Source organism: Macaca mulatta, chromosome 11, assembly GCF_049350105.2.
Source record: "Macaca mulatta isolate MMU2019108-1 chromosome 11, T2T-MMU8v2.0, whole genome shotgun sequence".
Classification (NCBI taxonomy): Eukaryota; Metazoa; Chordata; class Mammalia; order Primates; family Cercopithecidae; genus Macaca; species Macaca mulatta.
Genome location: NC_133416.1, coordinates 90,147,648 through 90,172,053, shown reverse-complemented (window position 1 = coordinate 90,172,053; position 24,406 = coordinate 90,147,648). Strand labels below are relative to the sequence as shown.

At 36.7% G+C, this 24,406-nt stretch overlaps 1 protein-coding gene across 2 annotated transcripts in view; it reads right to left on the bottom strand.

Annotated features, from left to right (window-relative positions):
- The window catches only part of TMTC2 (transmembrane O-mannosyltransferase targeting cadherins 2), a 456,255-nt gene that overhangs the window by 133,306 nt on the left and 298,543 nt on the right, over positions 1–24,406 (bottom strand). For both annotated transcript variants that reach the window (XM_015152361.3, XM_028829760.2), the window contains one exon: positions 20,141–20,262. In XM_015152361.3, coding sequence (XP_015007847.1) covers positions 20,141–20,262 — 122 coding nt within the window. The remainder of the gene's footprint in view (positions 1–20,140; positions 20,263–24,406) is intronic.

The following is a 24,406-nucleotide window of genomic DNA, read 5'->3' as shown; positions in this document are numbered from 1 at the left end:
CATGGTAATTTTGTCAACTTGCTGGAGGCTGAGGGTAGACTATCAGGAGAAAGAGAAACCCTGAGGACCAAAGTCTTAGGGGGTACTCAACTGTTACCTTTCAGAAACCAGATCGAGTTTTCATAGTGAAGTACAAAAAAACATCCCTCACTCTCCTGGTGATGACAGGGGAAGTAGAAGACTCATCCCTGTGAAACACATCCAGAGCCCCCTCAATAACAGAGGCCTACTCTCCAGGGTGAAAGATGTCACCAGAGCCTTCCCCAGAGCTGTGGGTAAAGACACTCCTCTCAATTAATCTCTATCTACTTCATCTCACCTATAGTTAGGAGTTAGCAGAATAACTCATGAAGGTCACAGGACACAGAAACAGGCCCATTCAAAGACTGAGATGCAATCATAGGCCTATTCAAAGTCTGAGATGTAATTGACTAATGACAGAATATTCCTCCTCCCTCATACTTCGTCATCACAACAGCTGGCCTCTTGTATAATAGTGGACTACAAGTGAAAGAGTCTCAAGACAGCATCTCTCAAAGAAAGAGTACTAAGGGAAACCTAAGGGCAAGAGAGGAAACAAAAATCAGAATGGAAGAGAAAATTGAAGCCTCTAGCAGTTGTAGCTACAACAAACACTAAACAAGGCCCAGTTCACAGCCAGATTAACACCAGTTCTCACATTAGAGGCTATTTATTTCAGTTTCTATCACCCAATTCAACATGTCCTGCATTCATCAAAAAAACATGAGACATGGCAAAAGATTGGAAAAACAAAGTCCAAAGACACAAAGCAAGCATCAAAACCAGACTCACATGTTGGAATATGAAACAAATTTTGGAATTGACAGAGAACTTACAATAACTATTATCAATATGGGCTCTAATGTAAAAAGTAGACAACGTGCAAGAACAGATGGGTAATATAAGCAGGGAGAGGATCTATGAAAATCAAAGGAAAACACTAGAAATCAAAACCACTCTACAAAAGTAAAGAATGTCTTTGATGGGCTGATTAGAAGACCCAGGATGGCCAAGGAAAGAATCAGTGAGCTTGACGAAGGGTCAACAGAAACTTCTAAATGGGCGTGCAATGAATAAAAGAATGAAGAGTACAGAATATCAAAGAACTGTGCAACAATTTCAAAATATGTGACATATGGGCAATTGGAATATCAGAAGGAGAAGAAAATAGAGTTAATATTATAGTGATTGATGGCGTTCCCAAAGTAATGAAAGATGCAAAAAACAGAGATTCAAAAAACTCAAAAGGCCACCAGTAAGATACATCCCCAAAATACTAAACCTAGGCATATTATTAGGTTGGTGCAAAAGTAACTGTGGTTCTTGCCATTACTTTCAATGGAAAATCTGCAATTACTTTTGCTCCAACCTAATATATTCAAACCTGTAGGAAGACAAAGAGAAAATCTTGAAAGAAGTCCAAAGGGGGGAAAAATCATCTTACCTATACATGAATAAGGTTGCAAATTACAGTGGACTTCTGATCAGAAACTATCAAGCAAGAAGAGAGTAGAGTAAAATATTCAAAACACTGAAAAACAACCCCACAAATCTAGAATTTTATATCCAGTGAAACTATCCTTTAAAAATGAAGCAGAACTATAAACTTTCTAGATACAAAACCTGAGGGAATTTATTATAAGACTTTCCCTTAAGAAATCTTAAAAGATTTTCTTCAGGTAGAAGGAACATGATATCAGAGACTTGGATCTATATTAAAAAATGAAGAGGGTTATAGAAAGAATAAATGAAGGTAAGTAAAATATTTGTCTTTTTCTTAGCTTATCTAAAGAACAGTTCAAAGTAATAATAGTAATAAGTTATTAGATGATTATAGCATGTAGGTAAGTAGAATGAGTAACAGAGATGTCACAAGGGACAGGAGGGAGGAACTGTGAATACTCCATAAGGTAATTGTATGCACATCCAGCAGCTGAATGTCACTTAAAGGTATACTTAAAGTGTACATCACAAATTCCAGGGCAACCACCATGAAAATTTTTAAAGAAATATAATTGATACACTAGGAGAGGAAATAAAATCATATTAAATGCTCAATTAAAATATAAGAATAATGAAATACAATGCAGCAAAAGCAGTCTTAAGACTGAAGTTTAAGTGGTAAGTGTGTACATTACAAAAGAACAAAGAGCTCAAATCAACAGCCTATACCTCAAGGAACTAGACAAAAAAGAAAAAACTAAGTCCAAAGTCAGCAGAAGGAAGGAAACGATAAAGATTAGAACAGAAATAAATGAAATAGGGAATAGAAAAACAATAGAAAAATGGCAACAACACTGAGAGTTCAAATTTTTTTTTTCAATTCTAAATTTTCTTCTTTTCTTTTTTCTATTATACTTTAAGTTCTAGGCTACATGGGCACAACGTGCAGGTTTGTTACACAGGTATACATGTGCCATGGTGGTTTGCGGCACCCATCAGCTCATCATTTACATTAGGTATTTCTCTTAATGCTATCCTTCCCCCAGCCCCCCAACCCCCGCCAGGCCCTGATGTGTGATGTTCCCTGCCCTGTGTCCATGTGTTCTCGTTGTTCAACTCCCACCTATGAGTGAGAACATGCGGTATTTGATTTTCTGTCCTTGTGACAGTTTGCTTAGAATGATGGTTTCCAGCTTTATCCATATCCTTGCAAAGGACATGAACTCACCCTTTTTATGGTTGCATAGTATTCCATGGTGTATATGTGCCACATTTTCTTCATACAGTCTATCATTGATGGACATTTGGGTTGGTTCCAAGTCTTTGCTATTGTGAATAGTGCCACAATAAACATACGTTTGCAGGTGTCTTCATAGTAGCATGATTTATAATCCTTTCGGTATATACCAAGTAATGGACCTAGTAATGGGATGGCTGGGTCAAATGGTATTTCTAGCTCTAGATCCTTGAGGAATCGCCACACTGTCTGCCACAATGAAGAGTTCAGTTTTTTAAAGGTAAAGTCAGCAAATTTTTAGCTAGACTAAGAAAAAAGAAAGAAGATTTGAATAACAAAAATCAGAAATGAAAGAGGAAACACTACAAATGATAGCAAAGAAATAAAAAGTATCCTAAGAAAAGGTGGGAAAAGAGCGCCAACTAGGCACACCCAGGAAGAGCCTCTCCCAGCGAGTGAGACCAAACTATGGAGTAAATCAACATACTTCAAAACAGATGTTTTGGAAGAAAACACCGAGAGTTGACAGAGAGGCAATGTAGGCCCCAAGGCTAAAGAGAGATGAAACCGGGAGCACTGTATGGGATAGCTGACCTATAGGAAGGACTCCTTGTCCCTGAATGGCTCCTAAGGAAGTGGTAAGTGAAGAACCTGTAGAGAAACCCACTCTTACCATGGACTTCTGGGATCCTGGCTGCACGAGATGCCACCACCCGTACAGACAGTTAAGTTGGTAGGGGGGACTGCCCAGAGAGTAGACATAGACCAAGCTTCAGCATGTGTAAAGCCCAGGGGATTTTGCATGGGCACAGATGCAATAAAATACGGTAATAGGCATCCATATCCAAGGCTTCTCCATGTTCCTCTGCATGGCTCTTGACTTTGCTGACTGGACTGGGAGAGAACAGGCTGTCTTTCCTGAGTTATCAAGGTCGGTCAGATCTGCATATCTGCCTGTGCACTGACCCCTCTTGGGGTTCCCTGCCTGGCTGCTTGCACAGGAGCAGGCATACTGCTTTGAGTGCTTTGCTAGTGGCCTGGGAACAACCCCACCCTGGGGCAATTCCCTGCCAAATCCGCCTGCCCCCACCAAGCACAGCTGGGCTTGATCTCAAAGGGTCAGAGGATAAGGCTGCTGGCACAGTGGGTCCCAAGTGCCCAGGGTCAGAGCAGACAGCTCCAGAATGCAGAGCTGAGATTTGTGGTTGGAGCAGGGGAAGAGCCCTCACTCTCAGAGCAAGGGGAAGTGAGGCAGGGGTTCAAGGGCGCGGCACCAGTGATTGCAGAAGGCTCCCCTAAGGTCCAAGAACGTATATGGTAAGGGGGTCATCTCTTCTCTCCCATCTCCCCCACCACAGAGCACTGCTGAAAAGGTGCTGAATTACAAAAGAAGTGCTAGGTTAAATTCAAAAGAGGTGCTAGGCTAAGAGCCAATCTGCCAGCCATTACTCTTTTTTTTTTTTTTTTTTTTTTTTTGGAGACCAGTCTCCTTGTGTTTCCCAGGCTGGAGTGCAGTGGTGCAATCTCGGCTCATTGAATTCTCTGCATCCCAGGCTTTTTTCTTTTCTCTCTTGCTCTCTCTTTTTTTTTTTTTTTTTAAAAGACGGAGTCTAGCTCTATTGCCCAGGCTGGAGTGTACTGGCAATGATCTCGGCTCGCTGCAACCTCCACCTCCTGGGTTCAAGCGATTCTCCTGCCACAGCCTCTGGAGTAGCTGGGATTACAGGCGTACACTACCATACTAGGCTAATTTTTATATTTTTAGTAGAGGCAGTGTGTCACCATGTTGGCCAGGCTGGTCACAAACTCCTGACCTCAAGTGATCCGCCCTCCTGGGCTTCCTAAAGTGATCTGCCTGCCTTGGCCTCCCAAATTGCTGGAATTACAGGCCTGAGCCACCACTCCCTGCTTCCCACCTGCCAGCCATGAGTCTTAAGCACCATCTACTGGATTGGAACTTGAATTACACTGCCCTACCCCCACTCAAAAAAAAATTCGGCCAGTATACACACCTGTGAAACAAAATGCAGGAATCTTTCCACAAATAAAAATCCCGTGCAAAGCCATGGACTTCTTTTAGGACCCAGAATTGAAGCCAAATGAACAGATATATATCTCACAGTCAAACCTTTAAGGTAAATAAAGAATATAAAAATAAAAAATCCCATCCAAATGATAGCAAATTCTAAAACAGATAAAGGAACACCAGCCCTCTCATATGAGAAAGAATCAGCATAAGAACTCTGGCAATTCAAAAAGTCTAAGTGTCTCCTTACCTCTAAATGATCTCATTAGCTTCCCAGAAATGCTTCTTAACCAGATTGACATGGCTGAAATGACAGATGTACAATTCAGAAATTTGGATGGCAAGGAAACTCAATGAGATCTAGAAGAAAGTCACAACACAATCCAAAGAATCCAGGGAATCCAGTAAAACGATCCAAGAATTGAAAGATGCAATAGTCATTTTAAGAAAGAACTAAACCAAAAAAACAGGAAAAGTTCTGGAAGTGAAAAATTCACAAGGAATATCATGACAGGGTTGGAAGCATTAACAACACCACAGCTTAACAACACAACAGAGCAAGCTGAGCAAAGAATCTCAGAGCTCAAAGACTAGTCATTTGAATCAACATAGCAAGACAAAAAAGAGAATAAACAATAAGAAAAATGACTAAATCTCCAAGAAACATGGGATTATGTGAAGAGTTCAAACCTACAATTCACTGGCATTCCTGAGAGAGAAGTCAAGCAACTTGGAAAACATATTTGAGGATATATAATAGTTCACAAAATTTTTCCCAATCTTACTAGAGAGGCCAACATGCAAATTTGAGAAAGAGAATTCCTGCAAGATAATATAAAAAACAAACACCCCCAAGACACAGTCATCAGATTCTACAAGGTCGAGACCATCCTGGCTAACACTGTGAAACCCCATGTCCACTAAAAATACAAAAAATTTGCTGGGCATGGTGGCATATGCCTGTAGTCCAAGCTATTTGGGAGGCTGAGGCAGAAGAATTGCTTGAATTGGGGAGGTGGAGGTTGCAGTGAGCCGAGCGCGCACCACTGCACTCCAGCCTAGGCGATAGAGTGAGACTCTGTCTCAAAAAAAAAAAAAAAAAATTGACCACCCCACTGGATTTTGGACTTGCGTGGGGCCTGTAGCCACTTTGTTTTGGACAATTTTTCCCATTTGGAATGGCTGTATTTACCTAATGCCTGTATCATCATTTTATCTAGGAAGTAACTAACTTGCTTTTGATTTTAAAGGCTCATAGGTGGAAGGGACTCGCCTTGTCTCAGATGAGACTTTGGACTGGGAGCTTTTAAGTTAATGCTGAAATGAGTTAAGACTTTGGGAGTCTGTTGGGAAGGTATGATTGGCTTTGAAATGTGAAGACATGAGATTTGGGAGGGGCCAGGGGCAGAATGATATGGTTTGGCTCTGCATCCCCACCCAAATCTCATATTGTAGCTGCCATAATTCCCACATATTGTGGAAGGGACCTGGTGAGAGAGAACTGAATCATGTTGGTGGGTCTTTCCCATGCTGTTCTCGTGATGGTGGGTGAGTCTCATGAGATACGATGGTTTTAAAAATGGTAGTTTCCCTGCACAAGTTCTCTCTCTCTCTCTCTCTTTCTCTCGTTGCCTGCTGACATCCATGTAAGATGTGACTTGCTTCTTTTTGCCTTCTGCCATGATTTTGTGGCCCCCCCCAGCCATGTGGAACCGTAAGTCCATTAAACCTCTTTCTTTTGTAAATTGTCCAGTCTTGGGAATGTCTTTATCAGCATCATGAAGACAGACTAATACACTGAGTGTCTTTATAATGGGGAAATATGATAAAAACTACCTCAAGCCAGATTAACAACGTTAGCATAAACAGTGATAAGTCGCACTGCTAATAGATATCGTCAATATGATGAGGATGACAATTTACCTCTGGTAGTTTTCCTCCCAAACCCCATAATCCAAGTCTAATCCTGACAAAATATCAGCCAAATACCAACTGAAGAACATTCTACAAAACATATGACCTTTACTCCTCAAAATTGTCAAGGTCATCAAAATAAAATGAAATCTGAGAAACTGTCACAGCAAGAGGAGCCTAAGGAGACGTGACTACTAAATGTAATGTGGTTTCCTAAGTGAGATCCTGGAACAACAGAAGGACATCAAGGAAAAAAACTGAAGAAATCCAGATAAAATATGGACTTTAGTTAATAACAATATATTTATGTTGGCTCATTAATTGTGACAACTGTATCATACTAATGTATTATATTAATAATAGGGGAAACTGAGTGGGGGTATCTGAGAACTCTCTCTACTAACTTCAATTCTGTAATCAAACTATTCTAAAATAAAGACTTTATTAAAAATGAATTGCATTAAAAATTTAACACAAATGCCATAAAATTATAGCCTTTGTTTTATATGAGTTAAAAATACATAGGTGGCTCATAATTTTTTTTTCATGTTGGAATAGTTTGCAACACAAATAAATTTATAAGATAAAACTTAAAAAAAGATTATGACTCAAACTGCTAAATGTGGAGGGTGAGAGCATTCCAGTTAAAGGAAAAATCTCAAAGACATAACTGCTTCCTCTGATGTATTATTCTGTATAGGATATAAGTAACAACATTTGCCAGAGATATGTGAGGAAAAGATTTTAAATACTGCAATCACCAAATGCTGTTTCTATTTGAGAAATGGAAAATAATTACAATTGGCTTAAGGTCACAAATTAATAAAGTCAATTTCCTCTTTCAAACTTATGGCTGAAGTTTTGTAAGCATGAAAACAAAGTTTTTTTTTTTTTTTTTTAACTAGTATTCTGAAAATTGCATATACATCCTTAAATGTATTTTGCCATTATCAACTGGTAGTTCAACTCTTTTCTTTTGGATTCATCTAGACAAATGGCTATTTTCAGCATAGCTCTAGCCTCGATGTTAATAATAAATCTTTCTCTTTCAAAATGTTGACTTCACTGGCATCTCCATCCTGATTTCCTGGAACTCTCCTATTATCTCCGTCCACCCATGATACCAATCATAGAGAAGAGTAATGAATTGCACTCATTTTTAGTACATTTTCCAATGCTAAACACTGACTACACACTTGACAGTAATAAATTACTGAGTAAACAACAGCTCAGGTATTCTGTCACCAACTCAGGGTCTACCAGTTTACCAGGTAAATAGTAGTTTCTTTCACCTATGTTTATTTCTAAAACTTTTGTATTCTGCATGCCTGTTCCATTTCAGTTTGGTATCTTATAAAATTCTCCAAAGTACATTTGGCAGAATACTATTATCTTGGGATAAACGGATTCAACTTGAAAAAAACCTGTTCTATATGATGAATAAGCTAAATAGGGTTTTAATTACCAAGATGACTTTCAGAGCCTTTAATGGATACAATATATACATATTTTAAGAATGAAATATGGTATGTCTCTTTCCTCACACTAATTTGACTACTGGATTTTTTTTCAAAGGACATCTGGAATTATTATAGTTATGTGGAATCCATTTTGGAAATGGATTTTGTACATTTTAGGAATACTGCTTTGATAATTCCTATCAAAGCAATAATGGCAGTAGTAAAATCTTCTTGGCATTCTCAAATTTCAGCATATTTGAAATTCTTCTTTTTATTCTTACTTAACAGCAATCCTTGCTGTGTAGCATTACTTGTTGAGTCAGCTTTGCTAATGTTTACAGTCAAAGCTAATATAAAGGCATAAACGCAGTTATATATGCCTACATATAGACATATATAACTATACATAAAAATATTATAGTTCTCTCTCTCTCTATATATATATATATACACACACACACACACACAGAGTCAAGGCAAATGTATAAAGGCATAAATAGTTATATATGCCTATATCAATACAGACATATATAACTATACATAAATATATATATACACATATATATAGATACACACACACATATATATATATATGATGGTGAGGGAGTCAGGATGGAAGAGTCCTCGTCCATATGAGCAGAGACAGAGTGGAGGACATGATTACTACTTTGGCAAATGTGTACCCTAGGTAGAAAAGGGGAAGACAGACACCCTCAGGAAAACATCTCGAGCCAAAGCAATGGATTTCAACTTAATCCTTTACTTCTGCTGATGTAACCTCTTTGAGGTATACAAGGAAATTTTACAACATAAGGTCATAGGCTTCTGATGAAGTAATTTTCTGCTTTAAGTGAGTAAATTTCTGATTCAAGCAGACAGAAAGTCTATTCCTCTTCTCGCTATTGTTATTTCATCTCAAAAGATAAGAAATAGAAAAACCTATAAAATAGATGATATCTTCAGGTTTCATTTTTCAGGGACAAAAATTTCTTGGTGATGTTACATCTAAAAACCACACTACTTATTTCTCCATTATATGACATCATTATATATGGCTTTATACAATAATCAGTGCCCAATGTAAACTCTATGCCATACAGCTAATGTCAAACTGACCAGAGTCCTACTTACACGAGTCATTCTGCATATTGAGGTCCTCTACCACAAGTATGGTTATTACCATGCAGACTGAATTACAGTATATGCTCAAGAATGTACCTCATCCTGTCACTTTTGACAAAGAGCCTCAATTATGTTGTAGAAATGAGAGTCCTGCAATTTTAAGCCTTTTAAAAGAATTATGCCTTCCACTGTGAGAAGAAATCAATTACTAGGCAGGTAAATGCTCAGGTGCTCTGGCTCCAATCCAACATTCCACCGGTTAAATGTTTACCAGATAAAGGTCAAGCCAATTCAATCAGGTCTCCCATGCCCTTCACCCTCACCCCTTTCAGTGTGGAGTATCATAATGGCTCCTTCAAAACTTCACATTTGAGGAAAACTATATACATCACATTTAAATTAAAAATTCAGCTGTAAACTCCACTATTTTCTGTCACATATACAAATACTTAAATCCTTTTTAGCAGTAGCAATGTTAAAATTCTTTTCATTTAAAAATATACACAGAAAATACATTTTCTTTTCAGAACTGTATTAGATGAAAAATCTAAAAACTGAATGAAGGTTTCTTTTGAAAATGTTTTTACGCATTTTGAAGTCAGGCATTTATGTGCATGAGGTACCACATATGTATATTTTAGCATAATAGCCAAAAAGCTAAAGAGCAATTTTAAAGGGCCAATGTGGTGGCTCACAACTGTAATACCAGTGCCTTGAGGGATTCAAGAAAGGAGGACGGCTTGACCCAAGGAGGTGTGGACCACTACACTCCAGCTCCAGTGACAGAGCAAGACCCTGTCTCAAAAACAAACAAAAACAAACAAAGCAAAGCAATTTAAATAGTACTGCTTTCAGAAAACAGGAGGGAGCCACCTCACAAAACAATCCACATTATACGTAATATTTAATTATTCATAATGTGAAGAAAACAACAGATGAGGATTTATTCAATGTATCAAAGGATAGATGAAATGAATAAGAAGCTCAGAACTTGGGGAAAATGTGAAGCTGACCCCAGAATTAACTGTGTTTGAAGCAAGTATAATTTTACTAAAAACTAAGGATACACTATATAGCTCTGCAGGCTTCATGTTTTAGGTTGCTGAGCCTCATGGGCCTCAGATATAATACATAAGGTAAACATAAGGGGAAATCACAAAAACCTTATGAACCTGTGAACATGTTCATGGCCAGGAAGGTTTTGAACCTATTTACGAGTCTGCAAAAATGAAGACTTTCACATCTCAGAACAGATGTGGCATCATTTATGTGCATGTGAGTGAGTGTATGTGTGTGTGTGTGTGTGTGTGTGTGTGTGTGTGTGTGTGTGTATCCAAATGCCATAAGGAAAAAATACAACTTCCTTTTGTAAAAGCATTGGCCCAACTACTTGAGAAGAAATATGTTTGTTTCTAAAAATGCATATTGTCTATACCATCACTCCTAAGAGTAAACATAGGCTTAGACCAGATGCTGTTTTAACAAGGAGTGATACTCAAATGTTCTACTTGATATATTAGAGAAAAATTATCAAGCAAGGAAAACATAAAGCATAAATTAAAAACAGTTTAACTCATGTTAAACTGGTTTTATGCTTTATTATGTGATAGGAGAGTCAATATGATGTAGCAGAAAGAATAACAAGCTGGAAGCTACGAAGTCAAGTATCATAGAGTATCCATGGGGTTTATTTAACAAATGAAAGCTGTAAAATGGGGGGCGGGGGCTGGTCTTCCAAGTGGTATGGGATCATGTGCTTATAATAAAAATTAAAGGGTAAGGTAATACAATGAATGTACCTACATAATTGTGCTTTCTGAAACAAAAACGATTTCCACCAGTCACTAGTATGGTAGACTGACTTTTATTGTGAATTTCACCGAAATAAAATACATGGAGGCCAAGGGAATGCTGTTAGTCTTTGCATCACCACTGCTTATTAGACAGAAGAGATAGAGTTCAGGCTCAACAAAAATGTGTATCCAATATAAGTTTTTATAAAGGACTGCCTTTTTTTTTTGGTAAGAAAGCCAAGCTATATTTAAGAAGCATGCCACTTCTCCATGTATATGCCTCCAGTAACATGGGATATCAGAGTACTAGGGATTATGAGGGCTTGAGCCAGCTGGTTATTTAAATTGCATTAAATGACGATGATAGATCAAATACAGAAACCAAATAGACAAGTTAAATAACAACAACAAAATGTGTGAGACGGGCACGGTGGCTCACGCGTGTTGTAATCCTAGCACTTTGGGAGGCCGAGGTGGGCAGATGACTTGAGTCCAGCCTGGCCAACATAGCGGAACCACGGCTCTATTAAAATTAGCCGAGCATGGTAGTGGACACCTGTAGTCCCAGCTACTTCAGAGGATGAAGCATGAGAATTGCTCGAACCCAACAGGTGGAGGTTTCAGTGAGCCAAGATCGTGCCACTGCACTCCAGCCTGGGGCGATAGAGCGAGACCCTGTCCCAAAAATATAAAAAATAAAATTAAATTTTTTTTTTTTTTTTTTTTTTTTTTTTGAGACGGAGTCTCGCTCTGTCGCCCAGGCTGGAGTGCAGTGGCCTGATCTCAGCTCACTGCAAGCTCCGCCTCCCGGGTTCACGCCATTCTCCTGCCTCAGCCTCCCGAGTAGCTGGGACTACAGGCGCCCACCACCTCGCCCGGCTAGTTTTTTGTAGTTTTAGTAGAGACGGGGTTTCATCGTGTTAGCCAGGATGGTCTCGATCTCCTGACCTCGTGATCCACCCGTCTCGGCCTCCCAAAGTGCTGGGATTACAGGCTTGAGCCACCGCGCCCGGCCCTAAAAAAATTTTTAAACTGTGTGGACCCCTGGGGAGTTATTAAAAAAATTACAAGTGGGCTTAGCTAGCAGGAACAGAAACAGGGGTAGAGGGCAAATGTGATGAGAAATGAGGTCAACCCCAAATGGCTGATTAGCACCCAAGCAACCTGTTAGAAGCACCCTGCTCACAGCACCCCCTGGACCCAAGCATCCTGTCTGCAAGCATTCAGCCTAAAGCAGCACAACCTTATAAAACTCCCCTCCAGCCCCTGCCTCTTTGCAAACAGCAGACAGCCTTTCCTCCGCTGTCTTGCCCATTGCTCCCTTGCAATGTATCTCCCCCATTTCTCTAAATAAACCTGTCCTTCTAAACTCATTAATGTCTTGGTAAATTCCTTTACTACCCGCATGCCAGCCTCAGAGAGTGACTATTTGACTATGACAAAATGTAAGTTAACTTAAAAGCAATACACAATTGACCCTTGAACAATGTGAGGGTTAGAGGGACCAACCCTCATGCCGGTGAAAATGTACATATAACTTTTGACTCCTCCAAAACTTAACTACTAATAGCCTGTGTTTGTGTGCATAAATTTTGATAAATTTTAACTTTGTATAATAGACTTGTGTATATCTTATGGTAGTAAATGATGGAGTAGTGTTTCCATATATTTTATGTATTTATGACACATCTAACTTTATAAAAAGTTATTCAATATATCTAGGCTATGAAGTTTGTCTGCATGTTTTTTTAAATTGTTGCAAATCTCCAAAAAATTTTCCAACGTATTTATTGAAAAGAAAACTGTGTAAAAGTAGACTTGCACAGTTCAAACTTGTGTTGTTCAAGGGTCAACAAATCTTATTTATTTCTAAATAAATAAACAAAAAGCTGGCCCAGTGCGGTGGCTCACGCCTATAACCCCAGCACTTTGGGAGGCCGAGGCGGGCAGATCACGAGGTCAGGAGTTCAAGACCAGCCTGGCCAATATGGTGAAACCCTGTCTCCACTAAAAATACAAAAAGTAGCCAGGCGTGGTGGCACGCACCTGTAGTCCCAGGTACTCGGGAGGCTGAGGCAGAAGAATGGCTTGAGGGGAGGCAGAGGTTGCAGTAAGCCGAGATCACGCCACTGCACTCCAGCCTGGGCGACAGAGTGAGACTCTGTCTCAAAAATAAATAAATAAATAAATAAATAAATAAAGCTAACTTTTCCAGCAAAGCAGCACATATATGTAGATATAGCTGAAATTGTCTCATGTGGCCTTTAATGCCAAAGAATTTGAGTATTTTAATTTGTATTGCTCCTGAGACTATCAGGCAAAAGAAATAGCTCTAATGATGATTTCTACTAAGTGACATACAAAAGTAGAATAAAAGCCTGATACAATTTGGAGATTCCTGCATCACTTAGTGACGGCAAGTAGAATAATCATAAGACTGATACTAGAAAACAGATGCATATTTGGAGTAGAAGGAAGATCCTTAAAAATGAACTATCAGATTCATTATGCTTCAGAGTAAAAATAATACAATAACTCTATTAGCCCCGAACTGATAAATCATAAAGTTTAGGTACAGCAACTTCATATAAAGGCTTAGATGAATATATTATAGTGATCAAACTTCCTTCTATATTTTCACCCAATATTTCAGTAGCATGATATATGTGACATTATGCCTTCCCTTTTTCATAGAATAAATTTAGCAACTTGAATTTTATATATCCATAATAATTATTCAATCAGATTAACAGGAAAAATTACCGTTTGTTCTGAACTAGCTCCAATCAAAACATGTCTGTGCAGTAATTATAATAAACAAACAAACAAAAAAACAACCCAAATATTGGTCAGCTCCCAAAATGGAAGTAACTCTTCTCTGGAGAGGGTCAAATGAATGAAAAGAAGTCTTAGCTTTAAACAATAATAGCAAAAGGTCCATGGAAACACACTGTATTACATTTCCAGATAAACTACACTGACACCATTTTAGCCTGGGGCATGGGGCTTTTCTGTGGAACCTCCAGTACTTCCACAACTGGAGTTTTATGTAGCCTAATTAACTTTGGCTAGACACAGAAGTCTGGCTCAGTGCTCTCATGCCGTAGCCAAAATAAAGGTTTTCTGTATCAAGAATTACTGTCAGAGTCTCCAGTATCCTTCCTTCTCTCCTACTAACCTGAATCTGGAAAATAAGCTAACAGCCAAGTAACTTTTACTACAATTTAAGTCAACATTAATTTTATTGGCTCACAAAACTGAAAAATATTTGGCTTAAATAAAAAGGACAAAAAGAAAGGAAGACAAAAAATCAAAGTAAGCATGTGCGCACAACTATAGAACCCACACAACCTTAGAAACAACTATAAAACCATTTGAAATACCATTTTAATGGAAATGCTATTCCTTCTTTTCTCTCTTAACGCATGCCCAATTTTAAATTCATGGCATTTGCCCTAGGTAACAAAGTTCAAACAAGGAATAAATCACGATTTTAAGCAGAGCAATTCAAACTCATCTCGTGTTTAGTATTTTAATTGGACATGACATTGGTATGAAATTTCCATATATTTTAAAGAGATGTCACTGGAGCCCAACTATATTTAAACATGGAGGCTACAATGGCTCTAATACAAAACTGTTCTCCAGGATACCCTGAAATGTTTGTATTAGAAGTATAATGTAGGATCTAAAAGTGTCAGTAGCCTGAAACTGAAGTCTTATGTTCATGATCTATCGTGCTTAATAATAAAATTCTGTTTAACCACTCAAATTCAACTAGTATCCAAAGGTAGTTTCTAAAAATAAGTTCTAAAAAGAGGATGGGGAATAAGTAGTTACTGAGTAACTAAGTTAAGTTGTAACTCACTAAGTAGCTAAGTAGTCAAGTTACTTTTCCAATCTCCAATCAGTTTAATCACAGATACCAAGTGGGAAAAAAACTCCACACTTAAAATTATTTAATGTGGAGAGAAAATTAATGACACTCAGTTCAGAAAACCTTGAAGTTCTATTCAGTTCTACTATTTAGTAGTGAAATGACTTCTGGGGATATTCCTCAAACCTTTGAAGCTCAGATTCTTCGTAAATAAAAACAGGATAATACTCCCTAAGCGTTGTTATCAAGTTTCTCTTAAATAACACATGTCAAGCACAGGCACTGAAGAGATGCACACCTCTCTTGTGCCCACCTCCCCATCTAGGATTTTTGGAAGATTACTCTATAATCATGCTACCCTCATTCATTTTTTTTTTTTTTTTTTTTCCAGCACAGATCACTGAGGATTAAAGCAATGCCTAGCTTGAAGGAATAAGTATCAATACATGTGTTGACCAAATGAAGGGATTAATGAGGGAGTGAGTATTGGGGGGAGGGGGAGAACAAAAACATTAAAAGCCATGTCCCCAGCCCTTAAATGACTTATAAAGGAAAAGGCACATGGGTACAGGGATAGTAACTAATACATTGAAATGCCAGATACTGAAGAAATAAAAAGTAAAGACTCACTCCCTGCCCCATATCTAGTGTCAAAAGACAGACACCTACCTATGTGTCATTCTATTTGGAAGTGCCCTATTATGAAGATACTGAGACTGGTACTAATGAAGTATAGAGAAAAAACAAAACAAAAAAATAACTGCTTAAGAAAGGCAAGACTTCACATAAGAAATAAAATTTGAACAGGCAAAGAGAGGAAAAGGACATTTTTGGCAGAGAAATAAAAGAGGATTTGATCTATAGAATGTGCCAAAGCATTCTGGGAAACCTTAAATTCGTTTGAACTTTTCTAAAGTCTGTAAATATTACACAAATTCTTAAAGAAAAACTTTTTTAAAAGTACTGAGTGAATCATTCCACTGACTATAATAAAAGTACTAATAATCAATTTTTTATAACATATCTTATAACTCTTATATAAAAGCCTACTCTACAGTCTAAGCCTAATATAGTTGCATTTCATTTCTACATATTTTGCCATCGGTCAGTTTTGATGGAAGAGTGAAAACACCACTCAATTTCTATTCCTCTTCTCTTGAGACTAGCAGCCAATTCCATTTTACAATATATTTAAAGCATTCAGAAGTCAAAATGTGTGGTATTTTCTACCTTTCCAAATTCGATGTTAAGCCAGTGGGCTGTTACCAGGCCAAGAAACCCCAAATTAGACAAAAGCTATCCATAGGGATCAGAAATTTGCCAAATGTCATCATTTAGAAAGAAGCTGTTAAAGATGGTTATGGGGTTTTGGCACTGTGAATTTAAGCCATTCCATAATAGGGTTTGTATTTCATCTAATCAGCAAGTCGGAAACTATAAAAGTCTTGGTGGGGGGGATTAAAAATTTGGATTGTAGTATAGGAGTCTTTCCTTTCCTTCCATATGGTTCAGTAAATTAAAACTTCTAAATCTTAAAAAAAAAAAAAAGCCTCCTGAAAAGAATAAAACAGCCTTTAAAATCATATTTTTGGTACAGGAAGCCTAAGTATTCAGGCTTGAGAATTTTTTTTAGAAAGGTCACATGGTTTCTATATCTAGTACCATGGTCTAAGCATATACAGAATCACGGAAATTTAAGTTTATTTATTTTTTTTCTTTTCTAACTTTTTTTTTTTTTTGGTGGGCTAGAGGCGGGTGGGCAATGAATCAGACATCTGAAACTTTTAGATTTTTTTTGAAGGTGGTCATTTATCAATTTAGTTTAGGTATATTAATTTAACACTTATGTGGAGTTGTGTGAATCATCACACATCACACAGAATCATCGGTACAGAAATGGGAAAAGGTTTTCATAGGGTAAAACAACTTTTCTCAGGTGATTAAACTAGAAGTATATGTAAATAGCAGAAATAGTGACTGTAATCTTCAATTCTTAGTTATTGTTCTTTCCCTTCCTTTGTTCTTTTTCTGTCATTTGGACCACATATTGATTTCTTTCATAATTTCCTCTTTTACGTTCTTTTATGTCCTGATTTTTCGTTCACATATAGGAAGATTTCATTACCTTCATTCTCCTGTCCTCCAAAGGAAAATCATGTTGCTATCATGTCTTTAAATTCTATAAGCTCTTTCTTGCTTTTCTTGGTTTCTTTTTTTCATGGCATCCTGCTTCATAAAATGCTATAAGTTTCTATCTCTACGGATTATTATTTTTTAAAGATTTCTTCTGTTTCCGTAGATTTCCTTCTCCTAATAATTTGTTTTAGTTCCAATCTTTTTAATTTGTGTCTTTCCTGATATGATTGATGATTCTTGGTTGCCCGTTGATGTTTAAGAATGAGTTAATTAATAAAAAGCTGAATCGAGTTCCTAAGGCATAGATATGCATTCTAGATGGAATAGATTCACTGTGTTGTGTCTGGTTTGGGAGTCAGTCATTTACAGGGGACCTCTAAATCTAGGTATTTGAAAACCTTTTCTCTACTGCGATTTAGTTTCTCTAGATCTGAATTCAACAATTTCTTGAAAGGTAAGGTGTCAGCGAAAAGGGTGGGCTGGAAGAAAGGGGGGAAACCCTGTGTTGCTGGTATTCTGCATGGGATAGGGCAGGGGTATTAAGGATCTGAGCACTCCATGGGAAGACCTTCAGTCAGTCCTCTTTTCACTCCCCTCCTCATTCTGCCTTCAACTGTGCATGCTGTTCTTGAATCCTGAACTTCTCTTTATTTACTTGTTCTACCTCTTAAAGGCCCCTTTCCCTTGCCTTGAAGGCAGGTGCCTAGTTGCTGGCATTTGTGGACAAAGGGGAGAGACCTGACTACTCCATTCATTGGCTGCAATTTACTACCCCATTTTATGTCCCTTAACTCACTCTTTTCTGTGTCAGCTGCCTCCATGTCTTGAGCCTCTCCAGTTTTCTTTTGACGTAAGCCAGATTTCTTTTCATTGTTATCCCATTCCAAAGTTTATTTAGATTTCCATTTCCTTCTCTCAGGCAAGTCAGTTATAATACTTCCAATTGCTTTCTGAGTTGCAAAAATCAGCTGTAATCTCTTATCTATTGAAATCTCTCTTCCCAATCCTATTGTTCCTGTATACTATTCCCTTAATATTTTATTCATTAAAAGCTTAGTCTGATTTGCCCATATGATCACCAATTTCCTTGCCCAGTACTTTTTATGTACCTCACTCCATCATTCCTTATAGATTTGTGTTTTTTGAAGAACATCTCCAGTAACTTCTTCAGCAAAAGGTTTTAGTAGACTAAATTTTATTTAATTTATTGGCTTGGGAATTCCAGGGTCATGTAGGTAAATTCAAAACCCAAAGCTTGGTAAAGGAAGGACAGGAGCAACAAATTCCCAGCAGATACTTTGTCACTCTCCATAGAGATCCCATTCTGAGATAGGCAAACATTCACGCTGCATTATACTTGTAGACAAACTTACATTGTCCTTTCAACTGCAGGTATGAATTTCCCTGCCTTATTTAGGCCTTTAATTCCTGCTTTTCCATTGGCCCAAAGCGTTGTTTCCTATTCTAGAAATAATGAAAACAAGCAAACAAAAACCACCTTCTCACTGGTTTCCACAACCGACCAGTAAATAATCCCAGATGAGCTACAGGACCAGCCTGCTGTTCACTGCACTGGTATTCAGTTACCACTTCATTTCTAGCTCCTAGGAACTTCTCTCACTACTCATGCTCAGTTTAGTGTTAAAAACATATCTGTTATATTTTATTAAGCAAAGCTAAGTATTTTCAGTGGGATATTTTCTAGTTACTTAGTCTACCTATATGATTTTTTAATTTTTTTTTTTTTTTTTTTGAGATGTAGTCTCACTCTGTTGTCCAGGCTGGAGTGTAGTGGCATGATCTCGGCTCACTGCAACCTTGACCTTCTGGGTTCAAGCGAGTTGCCTGCCTCAGCCTCCTGAGTAGCTGGGATAGCAGGCATGCATTACCACACCTGGATAATTTTTGTATTTGTAGCAGAGACAGAGTTTCGCTGTGTTGGCCAGGCTGGTCTTGAACTCCTGACCTCAGGTAATCTGCCGGCCTTAACCTCCTAAAGTGTTATATGATTTCTTGAAGAGTATTTTAGTGGTATTTTAGAATGGATACTTGACCATTTTAAGCGTTATCTACCATCTTCTGTGGAAAGTAAAATGTTACTATTTTCGAAGTAATACAAAAATACTTTTCAATGAATTCACTTAGGAATCATCTTCCTGATCACTTGCTCTATGTTTTTCTAATATTCATTTATGTTTATTAATATTGAAGAGAGATTAGGTACTATAACTAAAATAATACAGATATTTGATTCAGACTAGGACTGTAGCCTAGTTCTATCACTTATTGTCTACTTGAGCTCAGAAAACTTACTTAAACTTTTAAACTAATCAGTATTGTGTAAAATAAATACATTATTATTACTTTGAAATATATGAAATTACCATTTTTATAGGTCATAGTGGTACAATACTAGTAATTTTTTACGCTCCATACTCATGTCACTTTCATGGAATGGTGGCCTCCAAGGGCGCTTATCACATAGTAAGAGGCCATCGGATAGCCCTACTTCTCTTACAGAATGATTTCAATTAGAAGGAATTTCAGCACGCAGAATTTTATACAATGTTGGCTATTTACAATAATCAGATTTAGTTCTAAGTATAGCCAATTTGGGGCTAACACTGGTTTGCAGAATATAATATTTACGCAAATATCATTATTAGAACAAATTCATTAAGTAATTCCATATTTGGGATTCTCCATTTATATTTTTTTCCATTAAGTTACATCAAAGATCATGGCATCTCACATCTTTTCTGTTTGTTTTGTTTTTTTTTAATTCTTTTAAAACTTTTCTATAGGTGCATAGTAGGTATATATATTTATGGGATACAGGAGATGTTTTGATACAGGGATGATACGGACATCTCACATCTTATCTAGACCAAGATGTGAGATACAGACATCTCACATCTTATCTAGACCAAACCTCACAGGCAAAGTAACACATTTTTCTATATTTTCTGTACAGGGTTCTAACTTAGTATCACTACCATTACATCCCTAACAGCTGAGGTAACTGGCTCTAAAACAGTACCTCAAACCCCATCTATAGCAGTCTGCGTGGAGAAAACCAAGTTTTGAAGACCAAGGAAGGCAGTTACTCACTGTTAGAGCTAGCAGCTTCCCATAGGTGAGATGAGCAGGGATGTGGTCAGTCTTGGATCTCAGTGATTCCATATACCAATGCTCTGCTTCGGGGAGTTTGCTTAAACGCATATACGCTTCACCTGGAAAGAGAATTAATCATGAAGATCAAAGGGAGGATACAGCTTTCCACATTATTTGCAACAGCATCGTCGTCATCATCATATTGTGTGGAATTTCAGATGCTGTGGCAAGTATTTTCGTTCATGTTCTCATCTGATTCCCAAAGAAGTCATCATGATTCCCATTTTGCAGATGAAAAATCATGTGCTTGGAAAATGAAGTAAAATGGCTCAAGTAAAAAATTTAGTAAGTAGTAAAGCTTTGATTTTTAACATAGAACATCTGATTCCCAGACATATGTCCTTTGTCATTTCTTTTCCTTTTTGAGAGCGATTGAGAGCTATATTTGTTCTTTATTCTTTTGTTCTTTTTTATTCACATTCATTTATTCCTTTAGAAATTCAAGTATTTATAGAATAACCAAGTGGAGAGCCTTATAAAGGAACTATAAGAAAAAAGTGTGAGATTCTATCCACAAAGGACTTACCTTTTTGAGAAAGAGTAATTGAAAGAGTTAAAAATATATTTAGATTAAACACTGCTGCTAATTTCCTTAAAGAAACTATTTGAATTTTATATGTTAATAAGTAAATTAAGGCCAGGCGAGGGGGCTCACGCCTGTAATCCCAGCACTTTGGAAGGCCAAGGCAGGCAGATAGCTTGAGTCTAGGAATTAGGGACCAGCCTGGGCAACATGGTGAAACTCCATCTCTGAAAACATTAGGTGGGCATGGTGTCGTGTGCCTGTAGTCTCAGCTACTCAGGAGGCTGAGGCAGGAGGATCACCTGAGCCTGGGGAGATCAAGGCTACGGTGAGCCCTGATCGCACTACTGCACTCAAGCCTGGGTGAAAGAATGAGACACTCTCAAACAATGAAATTATTTTAATTAATTAAATAATTAAATTATTAATACAATTAATTCAGTAAATAAAATTTACCAGTTTCATTTGGAAAATCCAATAAACAGACAACAATGATCAAGTATGCCCAGCACTACATACAACATGAGTGTGAGGCATTTTGGCCATGAGTCATTACTCTCTAATAATATATATTTTATCTACCAAACAGCATTTTACTAACAGCCAAGCAGGATAAAAAAGTTGGAAATAAAGCCAAAAGTATACCAGCTGCCTATGAATTATCATTCCCCTTTCCCTTATATGATTATATGGTAAACAAAATATTCAACTGATGCAAAAATTGTATTTTAAGATAATTTATATATTTAAGTTACATACTGTAGTTTTACTAAGCACTGCAAATGCAGAGACACTACTCAGTTTCTGAGACCAAGCAGTAAACTGGTAACTTGCATTATTCTCCAGACAGACCTTTATATATAAGCATAAGTAATCATAATCATGATAGCTTTTTCTTTTAGAGGCGTAATCAGAGGCTTTTTGTAAATGAATTACCCACATTGGATGTACATTTTTTGCTTCAAAGGAAGAACTCATTCCCTTTGCTTTAATCATATTCAACTTGTATTACTATGGTATTGTAAATACAAATATGTTTGACAAAGTGAATTGGTTTGAGTCTCTTGACCTTTTGAATGCCCTTAGTTTTGCTGGATAGTGAAAAATATTGGTAACAAATAATACACAGTATGCACAAAAATATACATTTTTACCCACTCACACATATCGATGTTTCTCTAGTTCGATGAACAATCCTTAAACAATATTATCATAAAAATGATAGCTGAAAAATGGTTTTTTTTCCCTCAAAGTTTAAAACATCTGCACTTAAGAAGTTGGTACAATTATATGTCTAAGGAAAGACAAAAGAAATACTGAAGCAAAGATCAAAGACTAGAATAAAATACACAAAAATGCTGTAATTGTTAAAATGATAGATTATAAACTGATTTTTTAAAAATTTCCATAAATTTCTATAATAATTTTATTGTTTCTATTTTCATATCTTTATAAACACTAACACACTGTCAGATGGACTTTTTTTTGCCACATTGAACTAACAAATGTTTCCAAATAAAGCAAATAATAATTTTTCTTAGGAAAAGTGAATTGCTTTATATTAAAACAACACTATATATAATTTATGTAACAGAAAAGATACACAAACCCTAAAATATTGAAAAATGTAAAGCAATTAATGCTAAAACATATCCATATATTTATATCTTAAATTGATTATAAAGCCAGAAGGAATATGGGCCTAAATTACAGGTCCCATACGAAATCAACCTGAAATTCACTTTGGCTCTTCAAGTGCTTACAGGCCAGTGTAAAAAAGTTGTACAACCATTGCATTTAATATAGCTTCTACTTTTCATATAAAAATTTAACTGATTTTCAGAATAACAGTAGGTCTTCTGTACAGAAAAAGAGTATGAAGATAACCCCAATTCCAGAGCACTTTTGAAATAGAAATCTTTATTATTTTGTTAATATCCAAAAATTATTGCAGAAAGTATACTTGCTTTTTTTCCAAGTCAGAATTCTATCATTATTAAATTCTATTTTAAATAAAATATTATTAATTTGCTCAATAATTAATGACTGGTCCATTTTCTTCAGTAAGAACTCCTAAGCAACTTATTAATTTGTAAAGCTTGTGAGATAAGAAAATATTAAAGGCCATAAATAAGTAATGTAATATATCATGCATCTTGGCAAGTATACGAAAACTGATAAATAACTAGCCTACTCAGGTACTACTTATTACAACTTTGAAGAAATTCATGTAACCATTCATTGTGTCTTAATAATAACCATGATGACTATGATAATAATTGAGTGTTTACTATGGATTACAGTAGCGAGTTACAGGTGACAAATGTCTGATTTATGTTCACCCACTCCTCTTACTCCACACATTTGGGCATGTAGAATTTGTTCTTACTTAGCCTCCCAAGTGACCTTAACACATTGCCCCACTCAACCATTACCAATTGATCGAAGTACATTTGCAAGATGAAACAGTTTTGCAATCTCCATATTAGTTGCTTTATAAATGTATCTCATTGCTTACCAAGGAATGTCACTATTTGGATTTTACAGATGGAAAAAATTGAGAAGCAGAGTGGCTAAATTATACACTCAAAATCATGAGTATGTAACATGGTAGAACTGCAGTTTAAACTCAGGATTACCTGACCTTAACACATTGCCTTCACCGGCTAATAGAAAATAGTCATAAACTTTCCAAATCCCCAGCTCAGGTGAGAATTATGCTCTCTGTTTCTCACTCAAAGAAAATTATTTTCTAGCTTGTGATACATCAGCCAGCCCATTCATTTCACTTGCCTTGGGCTTATCTATTGAATTAAGAGAATAAGGAAGAGCAATGGTAATCTATGACTGACCTTTAAAAATGCTTTCTACGTATACGTAATTCAATTCTTAAGAGGGAAATATGTGACACTTTAGTTCTAAGTCTATAATATGTATTTTAGTTCTAAGGCTAACCTTAACACAAAAAGGGTGTATATAAATGGTAATAAAATCAAGATGCAAAACCTAAAATGCAAAAAAAAAAAAAAAAAGATTGTGGATAACTTAAATGTTTTAAAAAAGGTAGCTCAATAAAGATTTAAGCAACAAACACTATAAGAACAAGTACTTGCTATATCCCTGACACTGGCAAGGTTAAGAGCTTTACATTTCTCATTTCTAATCCTAGAAAGAGGATGGAATACCCATTTTATGAATGAAGACAAAGGCTCAGGAATGATCAGTGACATGCACAAGGACAGTTAATAATCATATCCTAAAATGATTTAATGGCTTCTAAACCACGATTTTTTCCCATTACATCAAGCTGCCTGCCATATAAAATTTATTATTTACCGAGTACCTACTAACATCTTAAATACATTATTTTCTACCTTTACATTATCCCGACACTGTTATTATCAATCTCATTTTACAAATGAACCGACTATGCTTCGGAGAGCTTAACAAACTTACTCAAGATTTTTTTTTTTTTTTTTTTTTTTTTTTTTTAAAGAGCAAATGTCAAATTCAGGATTCAGATTAGAGTTTTCTCTGGCTCGTTCCACTATACCATTCTACACAAATACTATACAAAGTATTCAGAAAGGGAATAAAATATTTAATAACTGCAAAAAGTACCATCAGTGCATTTGGTGTTAGGACACAGTGGTATACATGGGATCCTACAAGTGCTAAAA